Genomic DNA, 21,364 nt, shown 5'->3' with positions numbered 1-21,364 from the left:
AAGAGCATTGGTACACTCCAAAAACCAGTATCTGCAAATGTTCATTCTTGCATGAATGTACTAGACTTCAGAGACTACTCAAATTACACCAGAAGGTTTGTAAGTTCATGGCCCACATCACGGCTCACACGCTAAAGATCCTCTATGCTAGTCTTCAGTGCAGAAAAGAGTTGTCACTGACTTAACAGACGTTATGTCCCTGGTGGAATGACAGGATCATATCAAGACCTACATTTTGCCTGTATTACTCATAGGCACCACAAGAGTATTCGAATTATATGGTAACATTCACTGCACATCACAGACAGCAGTATCCACTCAAATGGTTTACTTGCTGAACACTGAGCAGGGTATTTCACACAAAGAATCCAGACACATCAAACAGCAAAACACATGATTTGGACAAACATTCACCTTGGGACTTGTCAAATATCAGCCAACGCACTGGAGTTGTTCAAGCTATGTTGGATGAAGCCTTGAGTGACACATTCTAGTGGGAGGTGTCCCTGCCTATGGCGGGTGGTTGGATCTAGATGATCTTTGAGGTCACTTCCAACCTAAAACATTCTATGATTCTATATTGGGATACATGTCCTTCATAGGCATTGGCAATATAATACTTCCAGTCACCTGCATGCACCCTTGCCCAACAACCTACACATCAGATCCCACCTGCCATCTGCGGCCAGAACACACGTCACTCGCCAGGCTACATTACATTCACACAGCAACAATGCACAGCACATTAAAATTGCCTGTTAGCATGGGCGCAGTAACACAGCTGACCACAGAGCTCTTATCAGACTCGTGCCAGTAGTTTATGTAGCAGAAACTGAGCCCAACACAGATACTTGCAGTAAGAAGGTATTTCCCAAATCAGATGCCAGTTTTTTATGACCACTAAACCCGGGTTGGACTCCAGCCTGTGCATGCCCAGTGGCCCAATGGGATGCAGCGAACACGCTGGATCCATACGTGCCTGCACACGCTCGGCTAGGCACTACTGTACCTTGTTGGATGCGGTGAGCTGGGTGCCCGAGTACTGTACAACGAGGAGGAACTCATTGCCGTCATCGAGAAAGTTGGTCAGCTCCGGACAGGAATGGAGCTCCCCGGACAGAGCAGCGGAACCCACAGCTGGATCCAGTCCGAAGAAGTTAGCAGCCGTGGCCGAAACAAAGCGCTTCCTCTTGTCTCCCTGCCCGGCCATGATAGCAGGACGCAGCCCCACCGGGTAGGATCAAAGCGGGAGTGGATCCAGAAGCCCACGGGAGTTGCATGAAGGTCTGGCGGGAGAAGGCACGAAGGACGGGGGGCGAGAAGCACTCACGCCGGGGATCAAAGCGAGGCCCGAGGCCTCCCGGCGTCCCTGCGTTGCCAGGACCCGTCACTATGGTGACTAAAAATGGCGGCTCTGGCGCGCCCTCGAGCGTGATCCGGGTGGCTACAGGCAAGAGCCGCGCCCCGACCGCCAGCAGGGAGAGCGCAGCGCTCGGCGCGCTCGGTAATCGGCAGCCGCGCCGGGACGAGAGAGGGCAGGGGCGGGCGGGGCGGAGCCCTACTGGCGCGGGCAGCCGGCCTCCCGGCATGGCGTGCAACTCGCCTGGCCGTGTCCGTGATTTTCGTCTCGGAGTCATCAAAGCTATCATCCGCATTACGAGGCACAGCAGTGCTTGGCATGCTTTACTCGTCCCCTGCTGCCCAACTCTGTTACTCGTTAGCTTTCGCTAACGAACCGATGCTTCCCGGACTCGGGCGGCTTTTGTACCACCCGACCGGGAGACAGGGCTGCCCGCGCTGCGCCCCCGGCCCGAAGTGACGGTGGGCAAGCGCTCAGGCCTTCCAGACACTGTCCAGGAACATCAGCGAGTCGGGGAAACGATTTCTCCCGGCCCAGGGACACCCACCCCACAGCTGGCTTCTCGAGCGAGACCGGACCTCGAGGGCAAAGGCGGGCTGTGTGGGACAGCTGGAAACAGAACACGCTGTGAGCATGTAGAACACTGTAGAATAAATACGAATCACCATGAACTGCAGCTACGCTCATGCTTCGTGCCAGGAGCCCAGCAGTGAGCTGGCTGGTGCTTGCGGTTCGCATGGTTCCAGTAGGCAGTGCTTTAGCTCTCTGCTCGTTGCTCAATGTTTGCCAATTATCTCCAGCAGTTATCTCAAACTGAGAGAGTCTTTACGGTGAAAATCCAGCCCAGAATAACGCATTGCATCAGGTCACCTTGTCCTAACTCCTCTGCACTGATCAGGGACATCTCCAACTAGACCAGGTTGCTCAGGGCCCCGTCGCTTGACCCTGCATGTCTCCAGGAACGGAGCCTGCACATCTCTGGACAACCTGTCCCAGTATTTCACTAGTCCCATTGTGGAGAACTTCCTCCTTATGTCTAACCTAAATCTATCTAACTGTAGTTTAAAAATATTGCCACTTGTCCAGACGCTACATGCTTTTGTAAACATATCTTCCCCAGTCTTCCTGTAGGTCTCCTTCAGCTATTGAAATGCTGCTATAAGGTCTCCCCAGTCTTCTCTCCAGGCTGAACAACCCAAACTCTCTCAGCCTGTCTTCACAGAAGTGGTGCTCCAGTCCACTGATCATCTTTATGGCCCTATTCTGGACCCTCTTACAGAGTGGTAGCAGTCAGAAGGGACCTCTGAGGATCAGAGTTGAAACCACCCATCAGAACAGGATCACCTAAGGCAGATCACACATAAACACATTCAGGCAGGCATTGAAAGTCTCCAGAGACGGAAACTCCACTACCTCTCTGGAGAGCTTGTTCCAGTGCTCTGCTACCCTCAGTATAAAGATACTCCTTATCACCTTTAGATGGAACTTCCTATGCTCAGGTTTATGCTCATTACCTCTTGTCCTCTTATTTGGGATCACTGAGAAAATCCCTGTCTTCCCAACACTCACTGCTTAGATATTTGTAGCAGTAGTATCCCCCCCACAGCCTTCTCCTCTTCTCCAAACAGACCCAACTCTCAGCCTTTCTTCATATAATAGGAAAGCACTCCCGCAGGTCCACATCCCTCTTGTATTGAGAATTCCAGAGCTGGGCACAGTACTCCACGAGGCCTCATCAGAGCCTTAACAGTGACAGAATCACCTCTCCCGATACGCTTTGCCCTCCAGGCTGCAAGTGCACGTTGTTGGCTCACGTCTAGCTTCTCGTCCACCAGTACCCCCAGATTCTTTTCTGCAGGGCTGCTTTCAGTCTCATCACACACCAGCCTCTACTGGTGACAAGGACCGGTGCAGTACCTTGCACTTCAGCTTATTGAACCTGTTCTTTAACTGGGCTACTAGCCATGCTACTTTGGTCGCAGATGCTACCAGCGCAAAACGGTTTTCCACAAGCAGCAGACGCAGCCTCATGGTAGACAGCCGCCGGCCTGTCCCGCGGCTACATCGCCCAGGACACGCAGTTTACGTCACTGCGCACACTGTTCTTCGTGCTCCGTTCCTCCTGCACCATTACCAGCGCTGAGCGCACCCGCCTCACCAAACGACCCCAGGGGGCCTCATCGGATGCCTGCCCGACCCGTGCCAAGTGATCCCCCACCAACAGCCCACGGAGGAGCACCCACGGGCACAGGGCCGGGGCGGGGCCTCACGGCGGACAGGCCGCGAGCCTAGCTCCTCCCACTTAGAGGGCGGAGTCCCGGCGGTGGGCCCGCCCCGGTGGTGTTGTCATTTCCGGCCCAGCGGTGTCTGTGTCCGGGTCGCTCGCCGTTCCCTGAGCAGCCGTTACCGCCCGGTTCTCCACTCACCCTGGGCGCGACACCCGCGTCTGGGACCGGTGCGGCGGCGGGACGTGCTCTCGCGGCGAGCGAGGCTGCAGCAAGACCCGGCGGGGATAGGGAGGGGTAGGGTGGGACAAGTCTTCCACAGTCACCTCATCGTCGGTTTCGGGAGGCGGCGGCGGCCGGGGGCAGTGAGCCCGGAGGGGCCTCGGCTGCGGGCCCCGGCAGCGGGGCGGACCCCGCCCCGAGGCAGGACGATGCCAGTGAAGAAGAAAAGGAAGTCCTCGGGGTCGGCGGCGGCAGCGGCAGATGATGCTGGCCTCAAGAAATGTAAACTCGGCAGGTACCGTCTGTTAGAGGCGTGCTGGACGGGACAGGCCCAGCATGGCCATTGCCAGGTGTCACGTCCTGGGCGTGTGGCCGTGAGGGTCTGTCCCTTCTCCGTGGACGGCGGGCCCTAGGCGGCCCCGGCCGTGCGGCGGCTCTGCACCGCGTGCCCCTAAGCTGCGACATTCCTTTGTGCTACGGCCGCGGGCCCAGGGGCCCTGGGGCTTGCACCGAGCCGGTGGGCACGGTGAGACTGTGCGGGGCCCGACCGTCTCCGCGCATTACCTTGATAGTGCTGGTGGGCCTGTGTTCGGCTGTTGAGCATGTCCCACAGGCAGGATGTGCCGGTGTGGGTTGCTATGTCTGCGTTTGGTTTGTTCATACTCTAGGGAGAAACGCTACGGAGCTGCTCCCGCTCCCCCCTGCTGGTTTTACCTTTCGCTGTAACAGAAAGGCCAGTTCCAGCATGTGTCTTCACATTCGCTCTAACCTTTTGCCTGGGCTAGGAAGCTCTCCTCTCCTCCTTTTAAGGTTCAAGTTCTCGGTGTCCACGTTACTTCTCTTTTGGTGTTTGTTTTTTATTCCAAATGAAGTCGAAGGAGGTCAACACAGTGCAAAACAAAATCAGGAAAGGTTTTGCTAACAGATACAGGAATCCGAAACATCTTGTTAGTTAACTGCCGTAAAAAGACCACCTAAGCCGTGTTAGTCAGAAACCACCATTAGTATGATATGGCTTGAGCTTCCAGCTTGGCTTCCCTAAAGTAACTGCGTGCCTTCATGTAATAGAACTTACGAAGCATGTCAGCAAACCAGTAGTTACGACAAAGGTCCTGAGGACATAAAGAATACATAGGACTTATGAAATCAGCAGTACCAGGAATGGCTATTGCATGAAGCTGTGGTATTATGGGCTTTCTCATAGGTTGACCAAGCTGGAACTTAGAAGTACCCAGGCTTTTATTTTGTTTTGTCTGTTCATCTTGGCTAACTGTTCCAGAGCTCACTTTCTATGGACATTAATGATTTAGTTTCAGTCTAATTCTATTCATAGCAGGTTAATAGCAATTCTCATACCTGCATTATCATTTATATAAGACTTCTCTCTCTTGATTCTGTCTTACAAAGTGTTTGAAGTGAGTACCTGTGTTATCTCATACTTTATTTTGTTAAATTAAGCTAAATTATTCTGGTTTCTAATACTTATTTTCAGTTTCCCTGCTTATCATAGCTCTTCTCTGCAGCTGTTCCAGTTTCAGTTCATCTTTCTTGAACACTGCTGACCAAAATTTTGTACTCTGACTTTATGATCTTTGACTTAAAAAATCTTTGGAAACTTTTAAAGTATCCTACAGGATGCTAGTAGTTGTTGGGCAAAAACTGTGATGAAAATCAGCTCATCCTATCTGATCATAAAATGTTAGCTTCATGAGCATTTTTGACATCGCATTCTTGTATATCAATATATTGATAATATTCTTTAATAAAGTTAATAATTACAAATGCATATATGTTAACCTGGGTAAAACCAGCAAGCAATAACATACTGCATGGATCTGAGTCTTTTTGGTGACTTGGATTTTGAACAGCAATTCAATGGATGTTTGTCTGTAGTACATCTTTAAATCTAGCTTTCTGCACGTAAGGGTTCATTTTGGAGAGCATTGCTTTCTTTTCCAGTGAAGCCTAAAAGGATACATGGAAAATAAAGTTGTTCATCATCTCTTAGAATTGAGCTATTCTTACTCAACTTCACGTTTTCATTAAATATCTTTAAATTGTGATGTAGTAGCCTGCATAACTGTAAATTCTCTTACAATTAACTTTCACCTCATTCTTAGAAATAATCCTAGCTTGTTCTAAATGTCTCTGTGTTGAAGAGGTGCTGTGATTCCCAACTGACTAAAGTCGTTGGTGTTTTTACTGGAAGAAATTAGTTTTCTATGATTTCTTTTAAAGAACAATAAATTATGAATTTAACTTTTGGGTGAATTGGGTTGTATGTCACATAATGAAGACAGTGTTGGGGGAGGCTTTGTATGGTGAGCAGTTTCAGTTTTACCATAGGTTGCATGGTGTACCTATTCATTTACAGATATTTAGTTGCATATTTAATGAAAACAAATTGAGTTTTCTTCCCAGATTTCAATGCTTAACTATAAATAGCCTGGCATTTAAATATGTCAAACTCTGCTGCTCCTGTTGACCTATATGGGATCTGTGCATATTCAGCACTCCTGAATCTCATGCCGCTTATTAGAAGTCTAGCTTTAAATGTCTGTATAAATAGAAGTAGATGATAAGGTGTTTGAGTTACTCAGTAGTGAGATTTTTACCATCTGCATGTGGGTCTTTTGGTCGAATATCTACAAGACAACAGTAGTCTTGGATTTCAGAAGTAATAGTTACAATGATGTATTACTATGGGAGGGCAATATTTCAGGATAATTTTGTGTTCCAACAACTGTTGAAATTGGATGACAGAGAGTTGCTCTTTAATAAATTCAGCTTCATTTTTGTTGTATGTTGATTTGGTGAAACAGTTTATTTGAATAGTTTGACCTAATAATAAACAAATTGGAATGTACATTATTTCCTGTTTCTCATATTAAAATGACACTTACATTCTTGTGTTTTTCTAAGCTATTGCAGATCACAAGCCTCTGGTAAAGTAATAAGTGGCGAAGAACATTTTTCAAGCAAAAAGTGCCTGGCTTGGTTTTATGAATATGCAGGTAATATGCAATGGATTAATTTTAAAGCTATATGGTATTGTTTAAACCAAACAAATAGTATTTGCATTTTGTGTTGTTGGTTTTTTTAGTGCCAATGTCGACATAAAAAAATAACTCCATATTTGCTTTCTTGTAGCATGCACTTGAATTACTGTAGCTTTTACCATTGGCTTTTTGGTGCTTGTTCTCTTTCTTTATGCTTTATAACTTGCCATGGCATTCTTTAAAACAGAGTGACTGATGTTGGATAGTACACTGATGAACAGGGTATACTGAGTGATTCTGCTTCTTGTTTTGAAGTCAGGACACTGAGAGATACCATAGAATGGCTAGGTTGGAAGGGACCTTAGAGATCATGGACTCCAACCTTCCCGCCGTGGGCAGGGGTGCCTCTTAGCTAGACTCGGCTGCTTAAGGCCTCAACCACACTGCCCTTGAACATTCCCAGGGAGGAGGCATCCACAACCTCCCTGGACAACTTATTCCAGATACCCATCACTCTTGTACTGAAGAACTAAAACCCATTTCTCCCTGTCCTATAGCTAGACACCCTTATGAAAAATCCCTCTCCATCCTTCCTGTAGGATCTCTTCTGGTATTGGAAGGCAGTTATAAAATTCTCCCAGAGTCTTCTCTGGGCTGAACCAACCCAGCTTCCGCAGCCTGTCCTCACTCCAGCTGTTGGGTCATCCTTTTGGCCCCCCTCTGGACTCACTCCCAACAGCTCTGTGTTCTTATGATGGGGACTCCAGAACTGGATGCAGTATTCAAGGTGGGGTCTTACAAGAGCAGAGTAAAGGGAAAGAATCCCCTCTCTTGACCTGGTCATACTCCTTTTGGTGCAGCCTAGCATACAGTTTGCCTTCTGGGCTGCATGAGCACACTGTCAACTCATGTTGAGCTTCTCATCACTCAATACACCCAAGCCTCTTTCTTCAAAGCATATTTTACATGGAAGTTTATTTGATTAACTAGATCTTGTTTGCAGTCAAATTGGAAGGATAGTTAAATAGTTCATGACTTAAGCCTTTCTATTTTACAAAATAAAACAAATCTTTATACTGTTTTTCCTGTCTGAGAGTCTGTCACAGAATTACAGAATAGTAGGTGTTGGAAGGGACCTCTAGAAGTTGGGTCCAGCGTCCCTGCCAGAGCAGGTCCACTTGCGTCAGGTTGCACAGGACAGTGTGCATGTGGCTTTTAAATGACTCTACAACTTCTCTGGGAAGCCTGTTCGGTGCTCTACCACCCTCCAAGTAAAGAAGTTAGCTGGAACTTCCTGTGTTCAAATTTGTGACTGTTTCTTCCCTGTCACTGGAAACCACTGAAAAAAGACTGGCCTCATCTTTCTCACACTCACACTTTAAGTATTTCTAAGCATTCATAAGATCCTCCCCTCAGTCATCTCTAGGCTAAAAAGCCCCAAGTCCCTTTCACCTAATCATCTTTGTAGCTCTGGGAATGCCTGAGGGCAAACTTGCACAACTAATCCCTTCTGGTTAGCAGTGCTCTTCTCAAACTGGCACCTGAACTCTACAGGGACTTTGTCTTAAAGGGGAAAAAAATTAATAGTAGTAGTGCTATCATTTTTTATATTCTAAATAACAAATGCTTCATTCAAAAGTGTTTAGAAGTAGCCTCTTTCAAATAAGTTACAATTGCTGTCCAAGTAGTAGTTGCTTTTTAGTGAATGCAGTATATTTTGCAGAATTTGTTAGACCATTACTGCCATTTATTTACCAGTTACATGGTTAGAGATTCAGGTTCTGTAAACTGCTACTAGTTTCTCTTGTCGCTACTTGAAGTCCATCATAACTAGCTAGTGATAAAAGCACATTAATTGTCCATTTCTCAGTATGAAATGAGTTGATGATTTCATCTGGTAGTGAATGGCTTGAGTATATTTATCAGAACTATACTTTTCTTGCAGTCTTTCCACACTAATGAACTACTCCTGATTTTAGTAATCTGCTTTCTAATTCAGATTTGAGGTGTACTTTTTAAAAACAAATAGTCTGTTCTGAGGAAAGTAATAATTCTCAATTCATTTTCTTCTGATAAAAATGTGCACAAGCAGATTTAACTTCTGTAAGGCATGTAAATGTGGGATTTATCAAGTCAATAACTGAGTGTTGGAGGCTATACTTTATTAGTTGACTAGTAATTAAAATATGTTGTATTTCTAGTATAAAACAGAATTCCAGTAAAATTAAGCACAATAGAAGATGAAGTGTTTCCATTAAAAGAGAAAACTATATGCATACACTCATATATATATGAATTGTGCATATGATTTCTGGGTCAAAACCAGATTAAATTTAGTATTTTTATACTAGTTATTACCAGTGAAATCTTGTATGTGTTTCTCTTTGTAACTTGAACTTGCAGGTTTTGTAATGCAGTCCACATAAGGGCTTCTCAAATGCAGAAGGCAGTGTTTAGCTTTGCTTACCGAGGCAAAATGGTCTTTGCAGCTTTTTTCAGGAAGTAGGGTTCATGGTCTTAAGTGCCAGTTGCATTTTATTTTCTTGTAAAAGTAGTCATTCTCAAAAGTTTGTAATGATTATGTTTTATCTCACAGTATATAATTTGAAGTGCATTTTCTAAACTCTTAAAGAATTCCTCTTACAATAACTGTAGTGGGTATGGATGAAACTGAGACAGGTGTCATCAAAGGGAAAGAAAAAGAAGGAAAGAGAAAAGACTGCTCTGTCTGTGTATAAATTGCATAAATTACCAAAACATTGTAAAAATGGCATGTTGTTTAGAAAGATAAAGCCTTTACATTTTACACAGGCTCGTATTCATTAAAATAGTGTTAAGATAATGACATGGGTTAGGAAACTTCCCCGCACGCACTATCAGAATTGAGCAGACTAGCTCAGATGGCTTGGAAGTAAGATTGATCTGTATTTACAGCATAGCAACATTTATAAGCATATATACACAATAAATTTACAAGCATTTACAATTATATACAAATTAGAAATAATATAGAAATTCAGACTCCCTCATGGACAAAGAAACTGCCCAGCAGGGGCTCAGAGCTACCCTCTCCTTATCCCTCTACTATCTCAGGCAAACAAAAAGAAAAGCTAGCAAAGCTTATGTGTTAGTTGTTAGCTGAAATTATAGGAGAGATAGTAGAGCAGATTGGAGTTAAGAGGAAGTGATTAGATCCAGCAGCACAGACCAGACTGAACAAGATTATTTACATTTTAGCTTTTCGTCTGTCAGCAACCCAGTGAATGATACAGACCTCATAATTATTTTCTTTTCATGAACAATGATCCAATTTCTCTCATTAAACTATTCCAATTAGTCTCAAACCAGCACAGAGAATGATACAAGATAGATGGAAGTAGCATTTCAACAAGCCTGCCAGTAATACTGTGGTCACCCAATAGGAGTCATTTTGAAGCCAGCTTAATGGAAATAGCTGAAACCAAAGAGAGATTCAGGAAAACATAGAGTATGTCCATATATGCTCTTTAACTTCACTGTTTTGTTGCTCATTTTTAAAGGCTTTTTTTGTATGAAAATGACAGCATAACCTTTTTCTGCTTTGTATATGGCTGATATGTTTAGCGTTATTCATACAACTCAGCATCTCAAAACTAACATTATTTGAAGATTCATCCTCTTCAGTGTTATTTAAAACTCACAATCACAGAATCATTTTGGCTGGAAAAGACCTCTAATAATGGTTGGACTCCATGACCTTATCTAACTACCCAGTCTGATGCTAAACTATGTCACTTAACACCACATCTCTGTGTCTTTTAAATACGTCTAGCATTGGGGATTTAGTCACCTCCATGAGAAGGCTATTCCAGTATTTGATAACCCATTCTGTTAAGAAGTTTCTTCTAATACCCAATCTAAATCTGACCTCTTGCAACTTTAGGCTATTTCCTCTTTTCCATTTTACTAGAGGGAAGAGATTTACCCCCACATCCCTAGGAGTTGCTACAATGTTGATCTTTTTTTGTGTGTGTTTATTGTTGATAAAATAACTCCCCGAAGAACATTTTTCACACACTAACTTCAGTATGTTGTGGTGGTACCCAAGTTGTCTTTACAATGATTGACCACCACAGACATTGGAGTTGAGCTGTGTCAGTGGGAAACTCGACTAGTGGAGTTTTTTGAAAGCCTGCAGAGACACAAACTCGCATAGCTTGTCTGCTGTTGTGGGAAGGCAGTGCACAGCAAGGACTTTTCTGATCTAGTTTTGCTTTCATACTGTTACTTCATGTGCAATATATGTGCCTCCACGTTGCAGTTGATAGAATTGTTCTAGTATAAAAGCTACTTCATAGGGTAAGAGAGTGCTTTTAAATATAGTTTGTATGCAGTATAGTCTATTGTTGTGTGCAACCTCGTGAGCAGCGAATGTTACTTAAATTTCAGTCTCATTTCTCTGATTTTGAAGGTCCTGATGAAGTTGTGGGGCCTGAAGGAATGGAAAAGTTCTGTGAAGACATTGGTGTTGAGCCTGAAAATGTAGGTTTCTTGCACAATACTAATAACACTTTAAAAAACTTAAACTACTTTGAAGTTCTGTGTAAAACTCTTGGCTTCAGTAAGCAGAGTTGTTTATCTTTCTTCTGGTAGGAGTTATTCTAAGAAGCTTTAGCTGAATACATTGATTATGCATGACTGATGTGTGAGGGGTTTTTTTTTTGTCTTTTATTATAGTAATACTTCAGAAATAGAAATTAAGGGAAAGTTTGCACACTACTAAGTTATTAAGCAGCAGTATATAGAAATTGTAAGCCTGTACAACAAATGCTAGAATGTTTGAATGCTTAGAGCTGCTTTCTTAGACATCTACAAATGGACCTTTTCTTACATACTGACTTGTTTTTCTCCCCTTGTTTGTTTTTGTTTATCCACTCCCTAGATTATTATGTTAGTTTTAGCCTGGAAACTAGAGGCTGAAAGCATGGGATTTTTTACCAAGGAAGAGTGGTTAAAAGGAATGACTTCATTACAGTAAGAATATTTTTTACATATATAATAGAATGTTCTAATTTTACATTTGTACCAGTAGCTTAATTACTCTTGCCGCAGTTTATTGTGCATTGGCAGCAAGACACATAAGCAGTTGTTTTTCAGTCTTGTCTCGGTCAAGAGCTGAAAATGTCCACTGCTCTTCATCAAGTGAGCCTGATGAGTTCACTCAAATGATAATGTTTTCCCTAACCCTAATAAGTCAGGTTTTATTAAAATACCATTCAAGTTAGCAGATACTGAATAGATCTGGAGATACTATATCTCAATACTAGAAATCAGTAAAACCCTTCTAAGATAGTAAGCTTTATAGATGAGGACTGCAACAATGGTAATTCTGACTATTAGTGTTATTTATCAGATGCAGGACAGAAGCATTGCCTAATGTTTAGATTTTTTTTAATTTATAAACTTCTCCTGTTTGTAAGAACTTTTGGTGAAATGATGTTCTCACTGAAGAGGTTGTTTCTTTTCTAAAACTAACTGCTTTTTTTGAGGCACAGTTCAGTTGTCACATCTTGTTTGTTCTTCATGAAATTACTTGCAGTGCATGAATGTTTTAAGGGTGACTTGTTATTACACTGCATTTAACATTCAGAATGTCAGGGAGCTACTGTTGCAGCTACAGCATGGCGGGAAAGAGGGCCTGATTTGACCTTTAGAGTTTGCAGAGTTGCCCTGTCAATTCTGAGTTGGTTTGGGAAATGGTACTGGGCAGATACTCCCTCTTATTCAAGACTATGGAGTGACTTTGCACTCTTGTGCAAATGTTTGATTTATGATCAAGCTCTTCTGATAGACACCTTGATTGTGTTATGACTACCAGAAGCTCTTCAGTTTATTAATACCTGGAATGATTAAGTTGCCTGAAATGTCAGGATGACAGGAAAAATTCTGGGTGTGTAAATTTTTAGATGCAATGAATGACTATAACTTGCTCACTTCTCTGAAGTACTTAATTTTTATGGCCAAACTCAGAGTTAGGCAGTCTAGTAGTGGGAAAGCACTGAAAAGTATGGAATCGGGCAGCTCTTGAAAGCCACTATTCTAGACTGCTTCTAATACTTTGCTGTGATTAGACGTCATCTGACTCTTTTAAGAACAGAGCTGGTCTGCTGTAAGCTAAGTGTGTTTAAGACAGAAAATACAGTACTGGTGTGCATTTTCTGGTGATAAGTCTGTTTATATAAAGTCTTGCCTAAGCCTGAATCAGTTAGCCCGTATGTTTTGTTTCCCCTTGGTGTGGCCTAATAGCAGGCTGTAGACTGAACAGCTGGGTGAATCAGTGACAAGTCAAGGAATTCAAGATTCACTGGCTTGAAGAGAGAATACAAATCTGTAGAATGTGCTGTTTGTGTGTACTTGAAGGGAGGATCATATTATGGGATTGCATCTGGAATGGGGAAGGTTTCTCTTGAGAAGTTCGACATAAGTTTTGAAGGAGAAGGGTTTTGCACACTTAAGGCAATACAATACTACTACATTCTTAAACCACAGATTTTCTTTTTAAATTTTTTGCATGGAGGAATGACATTAAAATGCATTAAAAGCCCAGAGTGAGTTCTAGCACAAGAGTTACCTTACAGAATCCTCGTTTCAAAATGTATGAAAGGTTACGTGAGGTAGTTGCATGAACCCTGTTCATCATCATGCAATAGTAAGACACCTGAATATGTGGTCTATGTGCAAGAGCTAGATTTCTTAAACTCTTACTGCAGATCTTTGGAGATTTAATTCAGTGGAGTGGAGCCTAGTGAAGTATTCAGCTTGCCGTAAGACCTAGCAACTGGTTACCCAAACTGCTCTTACAGGCTGGCTGGCTAGGCCTATATGAATGGTAACACCTAAAGCTGAATCCAGAAGTAACATTGCTTTTGTGTGTGGTTTTGTGACATGCTGATGAGTTTTGTTTTTGAAAGAGGAGGAGAAAAAGAAGAATGCCATATGGTATGCAGTGTCAAAATTAAGGTGAATCAAGCACAAGGTAGCAGCTTATGAGACCAAAACTGTACAAGTGAGGTTTCAAGTATCTCATGTTGCCTACCGTATGTATGTGTGTGTTTATATATATGAAAGCTGAGTGCTTTAATCTAACTTAATCACCTGAAGTGAAGCTCTTTTCATAAATCAGCAGAGAGAAATAAGTACCTCTACTGGGCAATTTATTTCATCTATTCTAAACACCTCCTTAGGATGAAATTAATAGCTCTAAGGAAGCAACTGTCTATTTATGTTTGCTTTAAAGCCACTGGAGAGTGAATAGCTTAGAATTGAACATTTAACTTTATTTATCCAAGTTAAAGGAGAAGCATACTGAAGTATTTGTCAATTGTAAGCCTTGCAGACCTACACAGAAAAAGAGTGAAGGTGAAAGCAAAAGGATTACAATTAGTGATTTTATTAAACTCCACAGAAGCCTTTGTTTGAAGTAGGTAAATACAAAGAACTTCGTGTGAGGAAGTGAGGCATAAGCAGCTGTATTGTCTGAGTACTTCCTTCTGGCTGTTTTTTTAACCTTATAGTTTGAGCCAAATTTTACACTAAGTTGAGCTTTGGAAAAAGGAGTGACCAGGTAGAGGAGAGAGAGCCAAATGAGACTGGCTGAGAGAAAGATAAGGCCTGATTTCATATTTTTTAGGTACAAGAGAAGCCACATGGGAGAGACACGCACAGGTTATGTTTGCAGTTTCCTACCATTTGTAGAATTATTAGCAAAACCAACTTATTTGGTTGGTTTTAATAACAGCCTAATAATAGCTCCCTTTTCAGCAAGCTTTTTACTTGGTATTTGCTTTCTTTCTGTTAGTCCTTGTCAGGATAACACAAAGCATAAGCATAGTGTAAAATATTTTCTCCATCCCAGTATAACAATCAGTGTATACCAGAATCTAAACAACTTCTGGTCTCCAGACCTGTAAATCCATTGATGTAGTGAAAGTATTATGTTGTCAGAGCACAGAAAAGATGTCCCTTTGCTCTCTTAAGCTATTACTTCCTTGGACCTCTGTATACATCAGTTACAACATGGAACCTTCATTTCAGAAGATCCCATTTCAGTGCCATGGTCTAGTTGGGTGGATAGGGCTGGCTGATAAATTGGACTGAATGATCTTGGAGGTCTCTTCCAACCTGGATGATTCTGTGGTTTCCCTCTGGAGGGCTGGATGATGTCAGGGGAACTCCTTTGTAGATTCTTACTACTTTATGTATAATCACTAAATGCTTTTATGTTTTTATAATGTGTGAATAACTACTGAAACACTGGAGTCTCTTAGTATGAGTTACTGAATCTTCACTGTCATGTTAGCTATGCCTCAGATGAACTCTCCACTTCTACAGAAATCAAAATATAACTGTTTGGTGGTCCTAATTTAGGTTTTGTTATAATGACATGAGCATGTAAAGAGAGAATGTAGTAAATTAATGTCTAGGTTTGTTGATCTTGAGATACCTTTACTTGATAGATGGCATCAAATAAGGTTGGTTTAGAATCTTTTTCTAGCCTCTGCACAGGAGGTTGGTGTTAATACACTTGTTCTAACTAGAAAGTTGTTCTGACTGAAGAAAATATTGTAAGGAAGATTATTCTAACTATGAGGTGATCTTAGTTGTCTTTTTTATGCTGCAGCCACACAAGCAGCTGTGTCTCTAAAAGAGGAGTTTAAAATCTCCTTACCTCACTAGTGGCCAGATGGAAAAGCATCTTGAATGGCTTTATTAGAGATGCATCTCTGTATCAGGCTTCACAGGGTGGTACCTGTCTGTTTCACTGTGATCTCTTCAACTTCTTGGTTTTAAATAGGTCAACAATATCTTGGGAGCCATGAGACAACAATTGTGTGTTGTCATATCAACTTTTTTGAGAGAATCATGTGGACAATAACAGTGGACTTTACTCAAATTTTAGATTATTTGAACAATTGCTACAGAATATCTTGTACAAAATTTAAATGTTGTGTTTATCCATGGCCTGGTAAAATTATCTCCAACTATATTTGACCAAATGTGTGGTAAACCTACTTTAATACATATGTCATTAGTACACAAACTACATGAATATTTAGGTGTAAAGTAGATAGATTTGTTCTCAGATGTAGAGGACAGTATTGTTGTGCCATGAAGGTTTGAACATAGGAAGAAAAAATGCACATATAAAATGAGATACCTTTATAGCATAGCATAATGCTGTTTTAAGAATTAAACTATGGTGTGTATATAGGCCAATTAGATGACTAAAGACCAAGGAAACAGTAATTTTATCTTCAGTTAAAATTAACAAAGCTCTTTTGACAAGATTTCAATTGAACACATGGTTTATTACTAATTACATTAGCTCTTATCATCTGAATATACAGACTAATTAGCTAATAGTTTTGTTTATTTAGCACTGATCCTGTCTGGGACTCAATGGTGCTTTAGGTAGATGCTGTTTGGAGACAAGGAATAACAAAGGGCTCCATCACCTGCCTGAGAGGGGCATACAGACAGGCATGTACACACAGATTAGCAGACTTGAGGAAAAGAAAGTTACTGGCTGTGGAAAAAGTACAGCATCTGCCTGGGATACCCCCAAAGGGCCCCTTCTTTGGGCTGCTGCGACAAGTCCATAAGGAGCTGTTAAAGATGCAGATGTGTTCTCTGCGAGGCAGGCTGCCAGAAGGGGGACACATTACCAAAGAAAGTATTTATGTCTATCTGCATTTCTGAAAGTATTGCTTCTGTCACTCAGGATACAGGGCAAGGTGCTTTTAGTTTTTTGTTTTGGTTGGGTTTTTTTAATCATGGCAGTTCTTATTTTGTAAGAATAAAATGTGATGTAATATAGCAGTGGTTCCTTTGAATTGGTCTTTCCTGGAGGATCGACACATGTAAATTACATCCTTCTCTACCATTGCTGCTGAATCTAATCAATGTTCTGTTTAGAAACAAAAGCAAAATATTTGGAGATTGTGTTTTCTGCCAAAGGGTTATCCAGTCAGCTAGCAGACCTATACATTCTCATACAGCCTGTGAGTTTTCAGTTGAATAGCTACTGACTCATTTAGATGATAGGCCTATCAGAGCTTGCATTTATCACTGAAAACATGAGCAGACTAGAACGTTTTGCAGAGTGCATGTTCAATCCCGGCACTTATATATATGTAATCCCAAGATATGTACTTAGATTTTTTTTTTTTTCCCAAAGAGATACAGCATAAAGCCCTTATTTACAGCTGGAATTTACCACTTTAATGCACACTGGATACTGTTTTCTCCAAATTTGCATAGTAACTAAAAGATAAGATAGTGCTGGGTGTGAATATAAGTTGCAAAGCGTAGTATAAAAAGACTAGTATTTGAGAAGTAAAGCAGAGATTTTGCATTATGTTGTTGTTAACATTTCTTTTTAAATGGCTTGCAGAAACCAGGAATTCATCATTTTGGTAACATGTTGAGCATGTTTGGCACTCTTTAAGTCACTTTCCTAGTATTACTGCTGTACATCTGATGACTGATTGCCTTTTTATTTCTTTTTTTTTATGTTTGCTAGGAACTTTGTCATTGCCCACATATTTTGTATTGAACTTGTAATGTTATTTGTTTTTCTCTCTTAAGGTGTGACTGTACAGAAAAATTACAAAATAAGTTTGACTTCTTGCGGTCACAATTGAATGACATTTCATCCTTTAAGAATATCTACAGATATGCCTTTGATTTTGCAAGGGTAAGACTACTGGAATGTTAGAGAAGTTCTTGTTTCAATTGGTCAGTGAGCTTGTAATTGAGTACTTTTTGTGCTTTCTTTATCCAACCCTAGGATAAAGACCAGCGAAGTCTTGATATTGATACTGCAAAATCCATGTTAGCTCTTCTGCTTGGAAGAACTTGGCCACTGTTTTCAGTGTTTTATCAATACCTGGAGGTACAAGTTTCCTTGACTTTTTAAATGAAGGCATAGTAGTTGAACTATCTGAGTTTGTAGTGTTCTGCTTTAGAACATATCCATGTGGCTCACCTACGCTTTCCCAGTGTGCTCGTGCAACAGTGATTATGCCTCACAGATTGTTTTTGCCCTCCCTGTGCCCCATTCCCCTTATCAAAAGCAATGAAAATTTGGTCTTAATTAGATTATAAAGGTAAATTAAACATTCAGTAATAAAATCTCAGTAGTGTCTTCACCTGCTTCTGTGCTGAATTTCAATTTTGGTTTGTGCAGAATATGATAGGGAGGTATCTTGAACTCTGGCCATCTCTATTTTGGTCAGCTCAGCTGCAGGTGACTTATTAACATGATTTTGTGTAGGCTGTGGAGAATGCTAGGCTTGAGACCACTCCCTGGCTTCAAATCAGTATTAATGTTGCAAAGTAGATGTCTTTGTCATCATACTGTATGGTACCCTGGAGGAAAGAAGACTTTTGTTGTCTTTCATTCTGGAAATGTATGTGAGTTAGACATGCTCTACTTGTGGATTAGAAGAGCTGTGTCTTCTTGATGCCCTGATATTTCACTTTTGCCATTTTTTATCGTTTCAGAACTATGAAATTTGTAAATTCATGGTATTTTTTTAAAAGTGGAAACCCAAGGGAAGAGTAGCCCTTGTTATGCATTAAATTGTTTGTTAGGAAATGGTAGAAGGAAAGATGAGTGAAATGAGATACAGCACTACCAAACATTACCTGACATTTTAATATTTTGAACTTCGTTTCCCTAGCAATCGAAGTATAGAGTTATGAACAAGGATCAGTGGTACAATGTGCTAGAGTTCAGCAGAACTGTCCATGCAGATCTTAGCAACTATGATGAAGACGGTGCATGTAAGTATCCAGAAATAGTGCATTCAGTTATTTCAGTATTTTCAATTTGCACAAAATAAATGTCTTTAATGGAAACAGTACTGTAACATATAAAGTATTTAAGCTCCAAAGATGCATAGAAAAACTATTCCGATAGCCATCAATCTTCAGGTTTGTTATCTGCAGACATTAATTGCAGTAGCATGAGGTATGTATGTACGTAAGGGTATGATGGTTTAGTTTAGTGAAGCTGTTTGCTACATGAAACTATAGACTTGTAAGTGAAAGTATAAATTGCAAATTCTTACTTTGTGTATTTATAATAATCTCTGGTTTAATTGTGAAGTAGTGCAGCTGCTTGTGCTTGAGTCTGCACTCTATACGTGACTGACAGTCATTCATACTATGACCAAATTGCATTATCCGTCCCATTTTGGGATGCTAATTATGTGTAATTTTGAAAGCTCTAAGAAGGAATTAATTGTGTTCATTTACAATATAACTTTATGCTTCCTGTTCATTGCAGTACACTTGTCAGATGTCAGGAGCACTTTTCTTAGTCCCTGTGGGGTGCTATTTGTGCACTTTCACATTTAGACTGAAATAGCTGTAGTCTTTGAGCCTTAAGTGATTGTAGGATTGACATGTGTGTTACCTAGACCAATAGCTTTAACTTTTGTACTTGAAGAGAAGATATATAAAAGACATTGGTAAGTCTAACTTCATGTTTCATCCATTTACAGGGCCTGTACTTCTGGATGAATTTGTTGAATGGCAAAAGGTTCGTCAAGCGTCATAGCAAGAATTCAAAAGAAAATGCAAAAGGTTTTTTCGTGCCCGTCTGTACACAAACTAATGAGAAAAAAGATTGCATTTTCATCCTTAAGAAAGACTTTTAAAGTAATTTTTTCCTTTTTTAAGGAAATTTTCTTGTTACATGTGATATGGGCATTGAACCACACCTCTTCTGAGACATGAAAGTTGGAGTTGTTGTTTTGAGTCTTATGTTTATAGCATTTATTTCAGAACAATAAAGATTCAGATTTGTGACAATGGCCTAAAAGTGAAGAATGTCCCTTGAATGCGAGTGTGGCGTCTATTTTTAAAACCAAATCTTTTAAGAGTATCTTTCTCAAAAGTGCCCTTTGCTGTAAGTTTTTGAAGACCTTAAAAATGTTTAACTGGCACCGTTGCTTGCTGATGGTGTGATTGTCTTGTGTGACAAACATTAGAAAGAATGACTGATTTTTGGAGCCCTGGATGGGAGTGTGCAAATTTGCATATTAAGTATTTGTCATGGGTTGTGCCACAGTTTTCAGCTCCTTCTGGAGTTAAAGGCCTTAAACTACTTTTTTTTTCTTTTTTCCTTGATCAGTACCCAGCCAGTGGCATGACATTGAATGGCAGACCCTTTTAAAGCAGGAAAGTGTAGAGTGTATGGCTCTGTATGCACCATGGCTGAAAACTAGTTACTGCCTGTATTTCAGATGGTAAGCACAGATACTCTTGGGTACAGTAAGGCAGCTTCAAATTTTTACTACAGTTTAGACTGTGGATTGCTTTGTATAAAAAGTACAATTTATATTTTAAAAGGGAAAGCTGGAAAGACTTGGTTTCAGTTGTTGCTTCTTACGTGTTTTAGACTGGGAGCATTCACAAAATGACTTCTTTTATCTCCCTGGATGCTTTTGATAATGTAAGTGAAGAGGAGACTATTAAATTGCTTACCTTTGACCTGTATAAAACAGGCCATTAAGTTTTTATGCTGTTACTCCATTTATTGAGTCCAATAACTACTGTAATTGCCCTTTTAGGTGCTCAATATTCATGGTAACCTTTGAATACAGTAGAAGTTCATCACACAGTCTTTCTGCCCAGGAGGCCCAATGCCATCCTTGAGAAGAAAAGGGATTTTAATAAGTCAATGTGAGAGATGATAACAGAATGAAAGAATGCATTTGTAACTTCTGCTTCATTATATAAATACCTTATGTAGACTGTGATAATGCCATGAGACTGAGACGGTGATCAAGGCCTCATTGTGCCAAATATTTCAACAGCTTGAAATAAGAATAGACAATGTGAGCTAGGCATGACTTGAAGATCTTTGCCTCAGGGAAATTACTTCTGTTTTGCACATCCCTTATTCAGGCTAACAAGTGTGAGTTTTCCTATCCTTAAGGAAAGCTTTAATCCCAAAATGATTTGATGGGGTGTTTTGTTTTTTTTTTTTTTTACAAGGAGGGAGGAAAAAAAGTGTGGAGAAATAAGAAGTGGAACAAACTAGTACTGTGTGCCTGCACTGTTGTTTTACTGGGGAGGATCACTTGCAACTTGCTCTCCAGACCTGCTTGCTGTAGGAAGCAATGCAGTGGTAGTCCATGGGCTGTTGTGCAAGTCACCTGACAGTGCAGTTGAACCTTAGAAACTTGACTCTGCCCAGGCAAATAAAGCACTGAAGAAACAAATGTAAAGAACCCACCAAAACCAGCTTCTGAGATCTACGGAAGATCTCTGCTTGTACAGTGGCTAGTGCCTGTGTGCATGCAAACACCTGCACTACAGCTGTTCTAGATATTTTTCCACCTGTTTTAGGGGAAATACTTATTTTGGACCTCATACAAGCTACAGCAATTCTCTCCAGTGTTACAATGTCCATTTGCATTGCTGAATAATTCCAATTTCACTTAAAACAGTGTGCCTTTAATTTGGAAATTGCCCTACCCCACAGAAAATTAGTGCCAGAATGAGAT

General features: G+C 41.1%; 2 protein-coding genes across 2 annotated transcripts in view; one reads left to right on the top strand and one right to left on the bottom strand.

Moving 5' to 3' along the window:
• DYNC2H1 (dynein cytoplasmic 2 heavy chain 1) overlaps positions 1 to 1,230 on the bottom strand; it is a 160,376-nt gene extending 159,146 nt beyond the window's left edge. Inside the window, exon 1 of the mRNA XM_064170698.1 lies at positions 1,010 to 1,230. Coding sequence (XP_064026768.1) covers positions 1,010 to 1,210 — 201 coding nt within the window. The 5' untranslated portion in view covers positions 1,211 to 1,230. The remainder of the gene's footprint in view (positions 1 to 1,009) is intronic.
• Positions 1,231 to 3,730: 2,500 nt separating this feature from the next.
• DCUN1D5 (defective in cullin neddylation 1 domain containing 5) lies at positions 3,731 to 19,674 on the top strand. The gene is made up of 8 exons (XM_064170709.1): positions 3,731 to 4,102; positions 6,730 to 6,821; positions 11,257 to 11,327; positions 11,728 to 11,819; positions 17,433 to 17,541; positions 17,635 to 17,739; positions 18,530 to 18,632; positions 19,355 to 19,674. Exons 1-8 carry the CDS (start codon positions 4,017 to 4,019, stop codon positions 19,408 to 19,410), a joined length of 714 nt encoding a protein of 237 aa, XP_064026779.1. The 5' UTR covers positions 3,731 to 4,016; the 3' UTR covers positions 19,411 to 19,674.
• Positions 19,675 to 21,364: the final 1,690 nt, after the last annotated feature.

The sequence above is a fragment of the Pogoniulus pusillus genome, chromosome 3, assembly GCF_015220805.1.
Source record: "Pogoniulus pusillus isolate bPogPus1 chromosome 3, bPogPus1.pri, whole genome shotgun sequence".
NCBI classification, from domain to species: domain Eukaryota; kingdom Metazoa; phylum Chordata; class Aves; order Piciformes; family Lybiidae; genus Pogoniulus; species Pogoniulus pusillus.
Note: the sequence above shows the minus strand (reverse complement) of the source record. Positions and strands in the feature narration are given on the sequence as shown.